General features: G+C 37.0%; 3 protein-coding genes across 3 annotated transcripts; 1 reads left to right on the forward strand and 2 right to left on the reverse strand.

Moving 5' to 3' along the window:
* The first annotated feature begins 764 nt into the window (after positions 1–764).
* LOC116140888 lies at positions 765–4,734 on the forward strand. Its single transcript, XM_031426464.1, has 5 exons — positions 765–1,839; positions 1,941–2,023; positions 2,115–2,226; positions 3,346–3,398; positions 4,272–4,734. Exons 1-5 carry the CDS (start codon positions 867–869, stop codon positions 4,419–4,421), a joined length of 1,371 nt encoding a protein of 456 aa, XP_031282324.1. The 5' UTR covers positions 765–866; the 3' UTR covers positions 4,422–4,734.
* A 5,206-nt stretch (positions 4,735–9,940) lies between these two features.
* LOC116140880 (F-box/LRR-repeat protein 2-like) lies at positions 9,941–11,937 on the reverse strand. The gene has a single exon (XM_031426457.1). The coding sequence runs from the start codon at positions 11,861–11,863 to the stop codon at positions 10,148–10,150; it is 1,716 nt and encodes a 571-aa protein (XP_031282317.1). The 5' UTR covers positions 11,864–11,937; the 3' UTR covers positions 9,941–10,147.
* Positions 11,938–15,994: 4,057 nt separating this feature from the next.
* Positions 15,995–16,879, reverse strand: LOC116140867 (leucine-rich repeat extensin-like protein 3). The gene has a single exon (XM_031426443.1). It carries the CDS (start codon positions 16,877–16,879, stop codon positions 15,995–15,997), a length of 885 nt encoding a protein of 294 aa, XP_031282303.1.
* Positions 16,880–17,689: the final 810 nt, after the last annotated feature.

Below are 17,689 nucleotides of genomic sequence, written 5' to 3' on the forward strand. Positions count from 1 at the left end.
ATTATGTAGGTGCCTCTGAATATTTTTCAGACACTATAAATGGAATGAAATTAAAAATATGTGACATATTTAGAAGAAAATTTTTAATTATATTTGTCACATATACTGAAAATTACAGTATGACATGTTATTATGTACAAGTTCAAACTAATAATAAATCCATTATAAAAGCTAGTGAATCGAATAATCAATTGGATGTCATTAAATCAAAACCCATTCAAGAATTATTAGATTTAGATGTGGGTGGTTTAATTAGATTTCATTGACTCATTAAATCAAGAATTATTAGATTTAGATGCGGGTGGTTTTGAATATTTTTCGACTCTCTAAATAGAGTAAAATTCTAATGTATATATTAAATTAAACACATTCAAAACCACCAACACCAATAATAAGTCCATGGAAACCCAGTTGAATAATGAATGAAATTAGCTTTCATACCTCCTATTCACAGTCCTTCAAATGATGAAAGGCCACCAAATTCTTACCTCGACCCGGCCCAATTCACGATGATCCGTAATCCTATTGATAACTGCTGATTTAAAATTAGAGAAAATTTACTTTAATTATTTAAGACAGATATTATTTATGATAAATATTACTTGTATTAGATAATCTTGAAAACATTTTATTTTTGATTTATATTTTTATAAAATACCTGCATAAAACATTAACTTAGAAATTCATTATTTGACAAAAACTTTCTGAATTAGCATAAAAATTAATGATTATCTACACTAATTCTCTAAACCCGGTCAAATTTCCCGGTCCAGCTCTCAAAGCGAAAGCCACTAAACCCTCCTTTCTCTGCCCTTCATTTTCCAAACCCTAGCCTTCCCCTTCCATTTCATCACTCTCACTCTTTCATGGCACTCCTTCTCCGTAAACCCAAACCCAGATCCCTCTCTAACCCATCTCTCATTCACCTTTTCTCAACTTCCCAAAATGACAACAACAACAACAACTCCTCCTCCTCTTCCAAACGATCTTCACTCGACTCTTTTTTCAGTGATGTCGACGCAAGCCTCAAGAACGACGATGACGACGACTCCTCTTCCCTAAAATCTTCACTCGACTCTTTTTTCAGTGATGTCGGCGCAAGCCGCAAGAACAACGACTCCTCCTCTTCCAAACAATCTTCACTCGACTCTTTTTTCAGTGATGTCAGAGCAAGCCTCAGGAAACCGTCCCAGATGCAACAGCAGCAAAACGCTACCGGTTCCCCATTCTCTAGAGCAGCTCCCTCCAAATCAGCTTCGCCCGACGAGGTCAGAAAGAATCTCTCCGAGTTCCGGCAACGTTCCGCCGTGCCACCACCCCCGGGACCAAACTCTTCATACAGCGATTCGAAACCTAGTGGGAAGCTCTCTTTTGAGGCAATTAGAGAGAGTTTAAGAAATATGAGACCAAATGGTAGTAGTGATAGTAGTGTCAATCGCAATGTGGCTGCTGATTCGTTGTCGTTATCGGCGTTCAAGAGTAGCTTGAAACTGAAGCCACAAGACGGTAGCACGGTGATAGGTGGGACCCAGGAGTTGCCGGCGTCGGTGTTTGGGAGGGAGATGAGGGAGGAGAGTAGTGGAGATAGGCAGGCCATGAGGACGGAGTTTGTGAAAATCTATAGCTATGGAGAATTGGGGGATAAGTTGAAGAATTTGCGAGGGGAGGGATGGAAAGGAGGATTTTCGTTGGAGGAGCTAAATAAAAGATTAATGAGACTGAGGGAGATGGAAGAGAAGGAGAGCGAGTATCGTATTGGTGGTGTTTCGTTCGGAGATTTGAGGGAGAGCTTGGTTAAACTCAAGCTTTCTAGCGACGAGAAAGCCTATAAATTTACGAGTGAGTTTGCTTCATCATTAAATTTCTATTATTGGAAATCATTTTTATGCAAACTCAGTTTTTCCTGTAATGATTTTTGTATGTTACGTATTGCATTTCAGGCCAATCACTCGATATATTAGGTCATTTAAATCAGACACCAAAATTTTTGATCCATCCTCCAAAGGAACATTTAGTTGAGAAGGTATGACTGATTTTCTTCACATTTTTTATTACTGATAATAAAGAATTTGTTAAGTAATTTTATATATGATTTTAGAATATGTTTGATGCAGTATTTTCATCCGGATAACATGTCTTTGGGTGAAAAAATGAAAATTGAGCTTGCAAAAGTTAGAGAAGAATTTAAGATGTCAGAATCAGATTGTGGATCTGCTCGAGTACAGGGTAAATTTCATTTGTTTTTTTCCTTAAACTTTGACATTCTTGTTGAACTAAATATCTTTAATCCTTTGTTGCATGATACATGTTATAACCTTTATTTTGGACTTACGCCCAATATTTTGGAGATCAACTTAAACGAAAGTCATGGATAATGAATAAGAACAATAGGATAATTTCTATTGTTTGAGCGGACGCATTAAAGATACAAAACTGTTACAGATTTGAAGAGTAGATGATTGTCTGATTGAGGTTTGTAAGTGCCTGAGAGATGACTGCATATCTCCCTTGTGGGATGTTGTGTATTAAAGATATTATCTTGGAAGAACTGCCCAATGGAATAGGATGACTAAGCAGATGTTGGATGAATGGACAAAATGCATTTAATGCTTTTATTTTTGAATAAAGGGTTTATAGATTGTAGCAATTATTGTGAAATTAGATTTATGTGCCATCTTGAGAAAGCTATCAGTAAAAGTAGTTAGAAATACTATGTTGCCAAATGTGATCCTGCTAGAAAATTGACTCAGTTTTGAGCTTCAAAATTTGCATTGGATTGAAACTTTATTTCTCATTTGATGAAAAGGTTTTGAGAGATGAAGAACAACTAGTAATGACCTTTATTGAACTAAAAAAAGAATACGTGCACAGCAGGCTTTACAAGTATCAAGCAGATATAATGACCTGATGAACTATGTGTAATATATGATCCAGTAGGAAGAATCAGGAGACTAGCAATTCAGAATCAAGCTTTTTCTTTTATGTGTGTGTGAATTAGGCTAGTTTGAGAGGACAGTGAGAATTCCAGATAATGTGTTATGCATTTCAGTAAGTTAGTAGTTGACTACAAAATCGAGCAAACTGGTGGTTATGTTCAGGTGGCTGACCATTTACTGGTTCCCAACAAAATTTCATATTGTTCTTTATGGTGTTACCTCTTGAGTGATAGAGAACAAATATCAGTCAAATTTGTTTTAGCATGCATTTCTTCTGAAATATGGTGATTATAATTATGTTGGATGATTGGAACTGGAAACTGCAAACTTTTGTTGACACATTCCATTTTTGTTGGTGACTTTTTTCTTGTTGAGGGTTTTTGACGCCTGATTGCTAATTGCTTTGCAGTGGCACAACTCACAACTAAGATCAAGTATTTGTCTTCAGTTCTGCACAAAAAGGTGAGATTTAAGGCTTGATCTCTTTATATTTCTGTTTCCAAATTTCATCACAAATTTGTACTTTTAGAATGACCCAAAAATCCTTCACAATTATTATTGTGGCTTTCTGAGTTCACTTGATAGTTTGAATCTTCGTGTATAAATTGCATGTTCTGGCTGGTTAAGCTATTTTTGATGGTTACTGCACTCTTTAACTGTTAATTCATTTGAATACAGTGATTTAGAAAGTGAATGAGTTGCAATAACATATATTTATACACAAATGACCTGAAGTTGGGAAGGAAATAAAAACCTAGTACCTTCCTTGTTACCATTAGTTCTAAAATTTTATAAATAGACTTTTAATGTCAGGAAATTTCTATTCAATGTATATATTTATGTGGCTATAACAATTTCTGAATAATTTTGTCACCCTGAGTTAGGTAGCTGACTGTAAGTTTTGCGTACTTGTGTTGGGTATAATGGCATAATCTTTAAGAAGGTATAAAATGACAAAAAATGTGATTGACATGCAATTGAAGTGTCCTTATGCTTTTTTTTTCTCCTTGTAAATATGCTCTGTTTGGGTTACCAAAGGTGAATGTTGAACGGACCTTAACAAGAACTTTGATAGAGATAATGCTAATTTGCTTGACTCACATTTTATAATGGTAGAAAATAATACATTTGTGATTTTCATTTATTCTTCTTTGTTTCTTTCGGATGATAATTTGTTCTTTTTGACATATTAATTGTTTGTAAGTCACTGTTGCAATGATTAAACATCTTTTTCCAAGTGGTGGTTCGTTTACTTATTTATCAATATGATATAATTATAAAATTAATTACAAGGTGACATGAGTTTATCTTAATTAATTTGTATTACTATTGTAGGATAAACATTCTAGAAAAGGTCTTATAGCGATGGTGCAGAGGAGAAAGAGATTGTTGAAATATCTCCGAAGAACAGACTGGGATTCCTACTGCTTTGTGCTCACTAATCTAGGTCTTCGTGACCATCCGGACTACAAAACAAAAGCTTAAGCTATGCAAGATCAAGAACTAGATTAGAAAGCAATGTAACCATCTGAAAATTCCCTGTTTTTGGAACTTTGTATTGGTTGATTTGGGAATTTTTGTACCTATTTCAGCTGTCACTCGCCTTCCCCTTCTAGAAATAAGTAAATTTGTAGTCGGTTATGTTTGCCTTCTGCTTGATGTCTACTGTTGAATGTTAGACATAAATTTAATAGCACAAAATAGTACAAGACTTTTGAAATGTTTATATAGTGTTCCAATGGATGTAATTATAAAGCCTTGTCCCTTAGCATATTTTGTACTTGTGATGGAAATTTGATTTCGGGTGTTAAACCTCTGTTTTAAAACCCGAACCGGTTTAGGTTTAAGGGTTTTTTTTTGATATTTTTCAAACTTTTAGAGACTAGTTGTAATTTTTTGGGAGGTTTTTATATTTCAAAACTTTCAGGGACTAACTAAATTATTTGGGGCATTTTGAAATAAATAAAAATTTCAAGGCCTCATTGTGATTTTTAGGGGTATTTGGGTAATATATTAAAATTCAAGGGACTAATTAAATTTTTTAAAACTATTTTTTATAGTTGATATCATCAGTCCAATCGACTCGTGATCCGATCACATTGTCGGATCTTACAATGGATTGGATTTTAAAACAATGTGTTAAACGGGATAAATTTGGGATAATATGGTCTGTATCACTCCCCCCAAGACGGAGGAAATTTGTCCTCGAATTTAGAATCCACATAATGTCGTTGTTTTGTTGTTGCATTTGCTTGAGGGCGATCATCTATCATCAAAAGCATGTTAGGGGTTGTAGCAAACAAGGTAGGATGATTAAAGGATGACTTATGTGAGAGACCTCTTGACTAGGCATTAAAACGATGTTGACACCATCAAACATAAAACTGTCAGTATTTTTCTTGTCATCATGTACCACATCTTTATCATATTGCCAACTTTTACCCATTGTTTTAAAACCCGAATCGGAGGGCAACCATTGTTTTAAAAATCGGATCGGATCGGTCGGTCCAACCGGTTGGACTGGGACTCGGTCATGTGTTTGGTTCGAGTCAACACTAAACCCGTTACTATATAATAACCTGCTTTAAACCATTTAAAAACTGGATAAAATATGTGAACCGTCGGTCCAACTGGACTGGCGGATAAACCGGTCGAAAGTTGCAAAAATCCGTAACTCTACACAATCGCAAGTCCATTCCATTCTGATTTCATTTCTCTGTTTCTCATATTTCTCAGCTTCTTCTCTACGCAAATCCTTCTCTGAAATCCCACTCAAATCGCAATGAACTCCATTCCCTAAAGTCTGAAATCGCAACCATTCACCAAATCGCAACTGAACTCTCTGAAATCGACGACGACGCCTTTCTCCCTCGCTGGAAATCAACGATAACAGCTTCATTCCCTGCTGGAAATCAACGATGATGATGGCTGCTCCATTCCTCGCTAGAAATCAACGACGACGATGACAACTCCATTCCTGGACGACGATGACAGCTCCGTTCCTCGCTGAAAATCGACGGCGACGATGGTTGCTCCATTCCTCGCTAGAAATTGACGACGACGATGGCAGCTCCATTCCTAGAAGACGATGACAGCTCCGTTCCTCGCTGGAAATCGATGGTGACAGCTGCATTCATCGACGACAGCTCAATTGATGTTCAATACCAAAGCCCTATCTCTGCCCACAAACTTCATCCCTTAGGTCTTTGTGATAACAATAAAACCCTGCTTCTTTGTCGAAACCCTGAAAATATTTCCTCAGTTATGTGGAGAAACCTTGCTAGGCAAGCAATTTTGAGATCTTCTTTCCTTGATTGTAAAAAACCCTCTTCACGTGCTTATAGCTTTTTGGGGTTTTCTCAAGACTCGATTTTTCATGGACAATGCAAATTTGGATGTTTGGAGCTAGGTTCTGGCGGAAATCATGAACTGGGTTCTCGTTTGGTTGGTGAGATTTTTAGTCATGAGGATTATTTGGGGAGGCCATCTTTTGGAGTTTTGAAGAATAGTAATTGGGGTAATGGGTTGTGTTTGAGAGGGTATGCCAGTGTAGTTGAGGCTGTTTCTTCAACTGATGTTGAAGAAGATGTGTCAGTTGTTGACGAAGTTCGGGGGTTGTTGCAAGAAATGAAGAGAGAAGAGCATAAATAGGGAGTGAATACTCAGAGAAAAAGTAAAAAAATTGGGCACGGAATGGGGTCTAAGAAGTATCATATGCTTAAGAGAAGGCAAGTGAAGATTGAGACTGAGGCATGGGAACAAGCAGCCAAAGAATATAAGGAGCTTTTGAGGGATATGTGTGAGCAAAAACTTGCATCAAATTTGCCAAAACTGAATGTTGGATAGTTGACGATGAAGAGGAGGTCAGTGAACTTAATTATGAGGAGTTGGAACAAATGTTATATGGAGAAGGATCTATTCCTGCTGGAACTGGAGTTGCTGATCACCCCTCTTTTTATGATTCAACCGATGGTTTAGAAGGTTGGTTTCAAATATTTAAGCAACTTAATATCTATTTTAAATTAAATTACAAGTTTTAACTTATACTTTCTATTTTTTACTTAAATTTATGATGGTGATGGTGATGGTGATGGTGATAATGGTAATATATGAGATACGCCCATTGCAATAACATCACACCATAGTTGGTCCTTGTATGTAGAAGTAGAACCAATGGACAAAGGACCGGGATATGGCTTAGTCTCCAAGCTCAGCTTCTTTTCCCTTTTAATGGTTCCCTAAATGGTACAAGTAGAGTGAAAAATATATTATGTTCAACCAACTCTCTTCACTTGTTCCTTGAGGTGTAAGACAAACTCGTCCAACTACTAGCATGAGACCCGTATCGCCTTCAACAAATTCTTCAATGACTCGAGCTTTAGAGTCATCAGCATGCTCTTCAAGACTTTCTTCATAACCAGTTATTGCTTCCTTTGCATTATTCTCCACTAATATGAAGAATGAACCTCATATTACAACTTATTAGGGGTTGAAAGTAAGATATTTAGTGAAAAATTACATATTTAGCGGAAACAAAATGAAAATCTTCACTTTCTAATACTTGAGTCGGAAGAAATATTTCTAAAAAATTTGAATAAACTGTAGTCCCTCAGCGGCCTCAGCCAAGTCACTCTAGCGGATCTTTTTGATACTTTATAGGGATTATTATGATACTTTACACAGTAGATTTTATGAAATCCTGCAAAGTCAATCACCGGGTTCTACTTCTTTCTCATAAAGGTAGTACTACTAAGCTTAAGGGTCAACTCCTGAAGAGTTGGAACAAAAAGTGAATACTTTCAAGTTCATCTGGGCGCAACTGAATATATATACTACTTTTGAGATTGCGAGCTTTGGTGACGCATAAATGCTTCAAACCGCAGCAACAATAAAGACGCAAATCTTCAAGCAAAGGGCACTCACTAGTCAGCTTTCGAACTGTCTGGTCATTTATAAAGACAGTATCCAGAGATAGCTTGCAGAACTTGAGCAGGGAACGATCAACAAAATTCATGAATTCATCTGCTCGTTCATGCAATGACTGGAACTCTCGCCGCCTACCACGTTTATAGTAAATCTTGATCAAAATCAAAGAAGGGGAATGATGTACTTAAATCCTTCCATGGCTTTGACAAGACACTGGTTTGACTTACCTCCTTCAAGGAGAGGCAAGTCATGATGTGATGGATGATAAAAGGAGGCAATTTTGAGATTCGATTGGCATCACTTTCTCATCCATACTCTTCTAACCTGCAAAATTTATTAGTGAAAAGAATAATAAATCTATAATCAATAATATGTAAACTGAAAATCAAATAAAACAAAAAGATGAGAAAAGCGTGGATGTGATGCTTAGAAAACTATAGAAAGAACTACCAGCATAAACATAATAAAAACAAAGCAAGGATGAGAAAAGCGTGGATGTGATGCAGAGAAAATTCTAGTAAGACTAAAAGATCTGCCAAAACATATAAAAGATAAGCCAAAAGAAACATAGAAAACATGAAAACAAGAGAGATGATGCAGACAAAAAATATCAGATGATAATAAGATTAGCGGAAGATAATCGGAGAAATAGAGATTTGATGTGAGGCAGATAAAAAATATTAGATGATAATTGGAAGAACGAGAGCACGTAGGCTTACTAGTAAATTGGCAGCAATTTTGTTAGAGCACGTAGGCTTACTAGTAAATTGGCAGCAATTTTGTTCTAACCAGAGAAGAAGGAAACAGAACCCGCCTCAATTAGAGCACGAGTTTTAATGTAAGTCTAAATTAGATAAATGTGATTACCGCACACTGCCACTCTGCCAGACAGTTCAGAGAAGCACACATTATGGCTCGGTTTGGTTAAGGCTCCATTTTCCCAGTTAACTTTATTTCACTTATTTTCAAAATAGTTGTCTAATTTATTCAACTTCCTTTGATCCCCCTAAATTTATTAATTTAACTAAATAACCCTAATTTTTTTTTAAAAAAAATTGATAAAAACACCATAGTAACCCAAATTTACCAGATTCTTACCACCACTACTAGAAGTTGGCCAGAATCTGGTATAATGGTGCACTACCGGTTGAATCTGACCGATAGTGCATCTATCTATCCTTTTTCGACTAAATCTTTGGCCGTCGTTGACAACCAAATATAGCTAGATCTGGCTGTCAATGGCCAGATTTAGCCGCAGATCTGACCTTTTCCGATCAGATCGGTGTACGATCGGTAAGATCGAGCCGGTCATACGCCGATAAGGCAACTCCAGCCACCCTCCGCCGGTGGTGGCCAGCTGTCCGTATTTATGAGTGGATTAGGGGTGTTTTTGTTAACTTTAAATATTTTATTAAAAGGGTGTTTAGTAAATAAATAAACATAGGGGTATTTATGTTAATTTTTAAAATTCTACATCGTAATACCCACCCAATTTAACTTTTTTCAAAAGATTATTTTAAAAGCTACCAATAATAAACCAAACTACCCAAAAAGACATTTTTCTCTTATTCAGTGTAAAACCGGAAAATTTCCAAGAGCGTGTATCTAAGTTAGATTAAGAAGAAATCACAAACTCATTTTAATTATAGTCAATACATTGAACTTATTAAGCCTTACACGCAATTACAAAACCCAAAACTGGACATCGGTCTAAAATATATATATATATATATATATATCAAATAGATTACTGGGTTCCATTTAGATGGATTATAACAGCAACAACATGTTCTAATCAAAGCTCTGCGAACGGGTGAAACAATTGAGAAGTTTGGTATAATCTATGTGTTCTATCAAAAATTCTTGTGGAACGGGTGAACTATTCAGAATTTCTCGTGCTTAGTCCAAATTTTCATTTTCAAATCCATCCATACGAACACCTTGAGGCTCTCCTCTAGAAATTTATAGACTTATAAAAAGATTCTTCAAAACCTTCTCAGAACAATAAATTTTTAAGTTGCTTTCAAGGAAATGAAGAAACAATAGTATGAAATACAATGAGGGTTAAACAAGCTTCGGAAAATTAACAAGTTCAACATTTTACTCAATATATAATCAGGGTGTAAGCACAGAACGATACAATAATAATGAAAGGAGAAAAAAATAAATACAAGAGCTCCAGTGCACAATGGCAATGGAGTAGCTATCACCACATATCTGCACACTCTCACAACAACTTTGTGAAGACCTAACCAAAAGAAAACAAGTATAGCTTCTACTCTCGCCTAGCCTTTACAAACTAGGCATCCGTGGTTGAAGAAATAGCTCCTCTGGTTATCAGAAGGAGTGAAACCACCAGGTGGGATTATTTTCCTTAGTGACGGCCTTGTGAACACCATCCAAGCCACAATACCGACATTCACATTAGACCACTTCAAATTTATCTCCCTCAATGAGATACAATTTACCACCACTTTCACCACCCCATTGGTGGTAACATTTAAGCATTTATCCAAATTCAGATACAATAGTCGGCCACAATTATTTGCAATTGTTGTCAGTCCATCTTCATTCAATCCAGATGCGGATGCTAGCAAAACCTCCAACTTAGGCAGCTCAAAATCTATACCAAGATTATTCAACTGTCGACAAAAGTAAATCTCCAAATGTCTGACCTCTCTGCAATTCCTCAAAATTTCACCAATTCCTTCTTCTGTTATTCCCAAACAGCAGGACAAATCAAGAACTTGTAAACTGGGGCAAAGTAATGCAACCTTTTTCAGAAATTCATCGCTCAAATTGCCATTCCCAGCCAAGTGCAAAGCCTTGACTCGAGGGTTTATTTTCAAATCATTTGTAAACTCCTCTATCCCCAGATTTGTAACCTCCATTTTTACTTCATTCAACAGAGGACAGTTTCTTATGAGTGTAAAGAATGTTGCATTGGTAAGCTTTGAACAGTAACCAAGGTTTATTGAGATTACACTCTGGAGAAACTTAGATAACTCAATCATTGACTCATCAATGAGAAAATTTGCTGCTTGAAGGTTTAAATATTCAAGAGATTGGTACTTTCGCAACAATACCGAGATTCCAGCAAATGTATAATTATGACAATGAGAAAGACTAAATTTCTCCAACTTAAGAGAAGCTTCTGCTATTGAACAAAGGAATTCGTCGGATAAATACGAATTCGAAAGATCAATTTCACATAAATTTCTTGCTTCACCAAAATGTTGACCAAAAAATTGATGAATAGGAGAAATTCCAATTCCACTCGTTGAAACTGAACTCAAATTCCGACTACAACTCATTAGTACACCAATACCGAATTCAGTAATGCAATCACAATCATTAACCACAAGTTCTCTCAACAAACGACAATTCGCAGTGATTGAAGCAAGAGACTTATCAGTAAGGAAAAAATTACCAGAAATATCAATCTTTTGCAGTCTCTCGAGCTTCATCGCCATAGCATAAATCCCAGCATCGGATACAAAACCTTCACAAGACCGATAATCCTGCGACCCATCTGGCAAAAAACTACAATCATAATCAGGATAACTAATGTCAAGAACTTCAAGAGCCGGACAAGACTCAGCTATTGCAATCACATCTTCATCTTTTAAAAATCCAATTTTTGAACAAACCAATTCCTTTAAATTCTTATTTTTTGAGGCCAATTCTTGAAGACCGGTTATGGGAAATTCCTTCTGGTTTGAAATATTAAGTGAAACAAGATCCATCTCACGTTCTGAAACTGAGCAAAGAAAGCCATCCACATCCAAGGTTACTTGAGAAAAATCGAGTTTTTTGAGATTTGGGAAGCGGCGAAGCAGATTGAACATCTGAGGGAGAGCTTGTTGAGTGATATTGAGGTTACGGCGGAGATTATTGGTGATGGAAAGTAACTTGTGGGAGACTAAAGATACGGGTTCGAAGCGGCGCTCATCGCCCAAGGAATTCAGGATCAATTCCCAGCAATCTTCCGGTAAATCCATGGAAACCACGGCGTATTCGAAGTAAATGGAAAGGGAAAGTCTGGAGGATGAAAGCCCTAGGGATTGGAATTGGAATCGGAAGATAATGGTGGATTAAGGGTGGCAGAAATTAACGGCGACGATGGGACATATTAAAGACAAGAATAATTTTAATTAACGCTAATATTATAGGCCGAGCGAATTATACATACCCAAGGTTTGCCGTAACGACAAAGTGATACCCAAAGGTTTTAAAACGACAAATAGGTATCTTTCGTCATGTGCGGTTAGTGATTTCCGTTTGATAATAGTGAAAAGACTAAAATGTCCTTGAAAGTTTGATATTTTAGTTTTTTATAAATTTAAAAATATCTAAAAAACCCCCTAAGTTTGCTAATTTAACTAAACACCCCAATATATAAAATTTTTGTAAAATAACAAAAACACCCCCATCACCTGCAGTGCCAGATTCCGGCCAGGCCGAAAAATTGCTTTACGACACAGACCCGTCGGATCTGTGTCGTAACGCGTCGATTTGGCCTTTTTCGACCAGATCCATGGCGGATCTGGCCGGAAAAGGCCAGATCTGGCTGTCGAGGCCGCAAAACTCTCGACGGCCAGATTTGGACGTAGATTTGGCCTTTTTCGGGCTGATCTGTGGCAGATCTGGCCGGAAAAGGCTAGATCGATGCGTTACGACACAGATCCAATGGGTCTATGTCATAACGCAATTTCTCAGCCAGATTCCGACACACTGCAGGTGGTGGGGGTGTTTTTGTTAGTTTATAAAATTTTTATATGTTGGAGTCTTTAATTAAATTAGCAAACCTAGAGGGTTTTTTAAAAAATTTTAAATTTATAAAAATCTAAAATATCAAACTTTCAAGAGCATTCTAGTCTTTTCACGATTATCAAACGAAAATCACTAACAAGTAACAACACATGACGAAAGGTACCTATTTATCATTTTAAAACCTTTTAAATACCACTTTGTCATTGAGGCAAACCTTGAATATGTGTAACTCGTGCTCCCAATATTATATTCACAAACTTTTCTCTTCCCCAATTGTGAATATTTACGAGAGAAGTTGTCCAATTGTGTAACATGGAGTGTGGTTTTTGAATTTCAAATTTGTGTGACGCGCGTCAACGTTTTCTCTTTTTCTGCTTTGATATTAAATTAAATTAAGGTTTAATTTATAAATGTCTCCATTTTTCCAAAAATAAAATAAGTAATAGTGTGCTCCCTTTGTCTTTAATCAGTTTGGTTGTTAAAACATGGAGAAGTTAAATTTAATCTCTAAATTATTTTTTTTAATAAATTTTATACCATTCTGGGATAAGAATAAGGGTGATGTTATTTATAGTCCCATTAATTTTACACAATATATTACCCATTATTTTAAATATTAATCATATATGATAAAAGAACTATTTTAAATATTAGAACGTAGCAGATAAAGTTATCGTTTTATTTATACAACAAGGTAGATTTTTTTTTTTTTTTTTGAAATTCTAAAGATTCATGATCTGAAAGTTAAACTATTTTTTTTTTTTTTTTTTGTTTCTATTACAAATTTATCCTTGAAATGGAAGCACAAATAAAAATAGAAGTGGGGTTAGCCCATAACAAGGTCAAATCTCTCTCGAAATAAGTTAATTAAAGTTTGAGCCTTAGCTTGCTGATTTAACTGAAGTACAATTGAGAGATCACCACAATTCACAAGTACATTTGCTAATCTAGACCTTCATCTCCTGTGGTACCATGAAAATCACAAACCTGTCAACAAGTAAGGTAGCTGCTGGCTGACCTTATAGTAAAAGAGCGAAAGAAGGTATCATGAGTTTGAGTCTCCACAGACTTTTATAAGAGTCGTTATTGAAGGGATTATCTTGTCGTCAATTTCAGGATCCTAAATAATTAGTTAAAATGCATATAAACTCATAAATAATAATAATAATAGTAATAAAAAAATAGCTACAACCTAGTAGGGGGTATATTAGGTAGTTGGGATTGTCATCTCCATTCTTATCCACATTAGTTAAGAGATATTTGTTCTCCCCTTGGTCACAAAATTGGTTCAAGAGATGTTGACATTGGCAACATTTTGGCATGACAGCTCTTCTTCCTTTATAAATTATATATAGGGAAACAAAACCTTCTCAATTGGGTGAAATTTTGACCTAGTTAATTTTCGCATAAACGTAAATTTAAAATTATGTTACTGTGGTTAATTTCTATTAATATATGTTTTAAAAACATATACTGTATCATGAAAAAGCTTTTCATTAGTCTAGAGTTGTGAAATTTATGCATCGATAGCCAAAAGTCTTGAATGATTAGTTAAACGAGCAAAAGGTTTAGCCGAATCCAGTTTGGTAAATTCCACCCTTAAATAGACACCCTTTCATGTTTTTTAACAGTTAAAGGCTAAAATGGTCTTTTTATTTCCTTCACTGTTGCGTTCTCTCTCCCTTCCTCTCCCTCTTATCTTTCCTCTCTTTGGCTGTTGGCAGGTGGTGGAGTTCCGGCGGCATCATCAACACTGTACCATCGCTAGCCAGAGATCCCCTCCACTAGCAACCCCAGTCGCCAACCTTGCCACCGAACGGCATCGTTTCTTGAGGAAGAGAAAGGGCTGGTGAGTGGGAAAATAGCGACGGAAATTGTTGGCCCATTTTCACACTCACTAGCCCTTCCTCCTCTATACTCACCCATCCCCTTACCGCCTTAACCCCCCAATAGCCTCCGGCCGCGACGGCACTCACTCGCGCGATTTTACGGCTTTGAACAGACGTGCCAGCCCCACCTACCGACACCACCTTGCTGCTACCATCTTGCCCGCCTTTCATCCTCTCCCGCCAACCATTCGCTGTTAACCGCTCACCCATGACTGCCTCACCGCGCGACAACTTGATTTATGTGGAGATTGGTTTTTTGTGGATTTTTTTGTTTGATTGTGGTGATTAATGGAGATTGATTGAAGGTTGTTTATTGGAGTGTTTTTTTGCTGTGTTTGTTAAGACTCTTTGCCAGTCGTCCGCTGCCACCGACAACCTACAAGCTGTACCCCAACTACACTGCCCACAAGCTGTTCGATAAAACTCCCAAACCAACCACCCACAACCTGTTTGCGCGACAGTCGCGATTGGTCGTGCAAGGACGGCTGGAGTTGGCTTTTGCGGCGGCTGGGAGAGGTGTTTGCAGCTCAAGGGGCATCTCCTTGACAAAACCTCATCTCACCGGACGGTAGGAGGCTGCTAGAAGGCCAGCGGCAGTGAAGTAGATCAGGAGGGGAGATGCGGAAGAAGGAGGTCTAAGGGTAATTTGGTAAAAGAATCCTCTGCCCCTGTGTCACAACCCATCCGTCACTAACGACATCCATTTAAGGGTGGGAATTTGAAATTTATGAACTAAGGTACCAACCTGGGATTTCACTAAACCTTGGGTGAGAATATATTTATTTAACATTTTTTGTAATGAGATTTCAGCGAAAACCAGTTTAACGTAGAATAGCAGATGATATTTTTTTTCATCATAACTTGTCAAATTCTAGCGAATTAGTCAGACCCTGATCATCACTTCTGGCTTTGATATGATAAATGCTAATATGCTAATTTGCATAAGTGATGAACTTCACAGATGGGCTGAAACTGTAGTACTAGTGAACAGTTCCAAGAATTTTAATTAAACCTGTACTTTAGAGATAACTCAAGAAAGAATTATTCAATTTCTTGGTACCATTCTTTAAAAGTACGGCCATCAGCGCTTTCTATAATTGACCTTAAAATTACAATTTAATTTAATTATAGTCCTGCTGATTAACTCTAACTTCATCTCTGAATAAAATCCTAATCTTCAGCTGTTAATTCGGAGTAACTCTTCTTCATTCAAATAAGTACATCTCTATTGTATTCATCATTTGACAGCATGATAGAAAACCATAAGATAAATCATTTATAACAAAGCAAGAGAAAAGAAAAAAGAAAAAAAGCATATGGACAATGCTAGCCACTACATTCAGGTTATTTTGCATCAGAAAATATTTAGTATGAATACAAGGAAAAAAAGCTTCACTTCTTGGATGAAGGAGAATAAGATATATAGCCTGGAAGCTGAACTGTTTCATTTAAAACATCTGAGACCAGCGCCTAAGGATTCTCAACAATATCAGGAACTACAGGAGGCGTCTGGAAGAAATTCGGTACACTTGGTGTTGATTCAAAGGGGGGCGTAAAAGTATCCGGTAATTGTGGTGAGAAAATTGGTAACTGAGGAGTATCAGGTGGAGAAGAAAACAAGGGGATCAGTGGTGGCGCTTGTGCATGCTCAACAGGAGGAAAATCTTGCACCGGTGGAGGTAACAATGCAGGGAAAAACGGTGGTGATGGAGTGGTTTCACCTGGAAATGGCCAGGCTTGCTCTGGTGGTGCCAATAAACTTGGAACAAGTGGTGGTGCCGGTGGAAACTGATCAGCTGGTGGTGGAAGGATAAAGGCTGGTGGTGGATTTATATCTGGGGGTGATAGCCACCAGGGAACCGGCGGTTGTGGACTCTGAGGAGGAGGTGGTGTAAAAAAGAATGGCATGAAAGGAGGTGGTACATCCGGTGAAGGCGGCGGGGAAGCAACCAATGGAGGCGGAGGCGGTGGGGAGAGTTCTGGTGGCGGTGGTGCTTGAGGTGGTGGAGCTGAGGGTGGAGGGGATGAAAGTAGAGGCGGTGGAGAAGTTGCCAAAGGTGGCGGAAAGGGGGGTGGTGGCAATGGTGAAGGAGGACGTGGCCTTCGAGTTGGGAGAAATGGATTTTCGGGAGAAGGCGCGGTTGAGAAAGGCCATTGGCCACAAGTACCAAAGAAGTATTCATATAGAGGGTCACAGTGTGATGGATCTTTTCTTGTACTTCTGGTACTGCCTCTTGATCTCTTTTGGTGTTCTTCTTTGTGTTTATTCTGGGGATTTGTTCTTGCTTCTGTGGGAGTTTGAGTTATCAGAAGAAGAACAAAGATAAGTACTATCACAATGTTTGGTTTCTTCATTGTTTTACTTCATTACACTCTCGACAATTTCTATATATCAGAAGCCAAAAGGTAGTGATTTAGTTGGGGAACTAGCATGATATACTTACGAGAAGTATGGTGGGCTGCAGTGCCTACAGATTGAAAGTCTTCCGGTTGCTCATTAAATTCTTGACTAAATAATGTGAAAGACGTCCTATAAATTTCTTAGATATATATATGAACACAAATTAAGATAGTTATTAGATAAAACAAAGGAAAAAACAAACACATATGCACGTGTAAAAGATTTTATTAAATTAATGTATGAATAATGTGGCATGTAATTAATTGTATTTTATTTCTACTATTGATCAGTGTTGCGGACACACGACAATCACAAAATTATCATATTAAAAAAAATATATATATATTATCACCACAAGAAAAGTAACATTTATCGACCATAAAAGCGTAGTATTATATGTTGCATTATTATACATTTTTTGTAACTCAAAATATATGTTAATATCAGATCATATTATGTTTATTATATTTCTCACGATTTAGAAGAATATGTTAGGATCAGTTCGCATTATGTCTATTGTTCTAAACATGCTACTATGCTGGATTAACTTATTTTCAATGTCATTAGTCTCATTAAAAATTAAAGATATATGTTATATACTCCATAAGTTATGGTGATTAATCCCCCAACGAAGTATATTTTTGTTTCTTAGAGCAAAAAGCAAAGGAACATCACTAGAGTTGTAGTAAATGTTTAGGACACGAGCCAAGAGGCGAATCGCCAGCAATCACCCAGTTGTGCTGCTTAAATGCACCGCGTGGGTG

Source organism: Pistacia vera, unplaced genomic scaffold (genome assembly GCF_008641045.1).
Source record: "Pistacia vera cultivar Batoury unplaced genomic scaffold, PisVer_v2 Contig383, whole genome shotgun sequence".
NCBI lineage: Eukaryota > Viridiplantae > Streptophyta > Magnoliopsida > Sapindales > Anacardiaceae > Pistacia > Pistacia vera.

Coding starts and splice junctions, on each gene's coding strand:
- LOC116140888 (XM_031426464.1), top strand. CDS start 867: ATGGCACTCCTTCTCCGTAAACCCAAACCCAGATCCCTCTCTAACCCA. Junction 1,840..1,940: donor GAAAGCCTATAAATTTACGA/GTGAGTTTGCTT, acceptor ATTGCATTTCAG/GCCAATCACTCGATATATTA. Junction 2,227..3,345: donor TGGATCTGCTCGAGTACAGG/GTAAATTTCATT, acceptor ATTGCTTTGCAG/TGGCACAACTCACAACTAAG.
- LOC116140880 (XM_031426457.1), bottom strand. CDS start 11,863: ATGGATTTACCGGAAGATTGCTGGGAATTGATCCTGAATTCCTTGGGC.
- LOC116140867 (XM_031426443.1), bottom strand. CDS start 16,879: ATGAAGAAACCAAACATTGTGATAGTACTTATCTTTGTTCTTCTTCTG.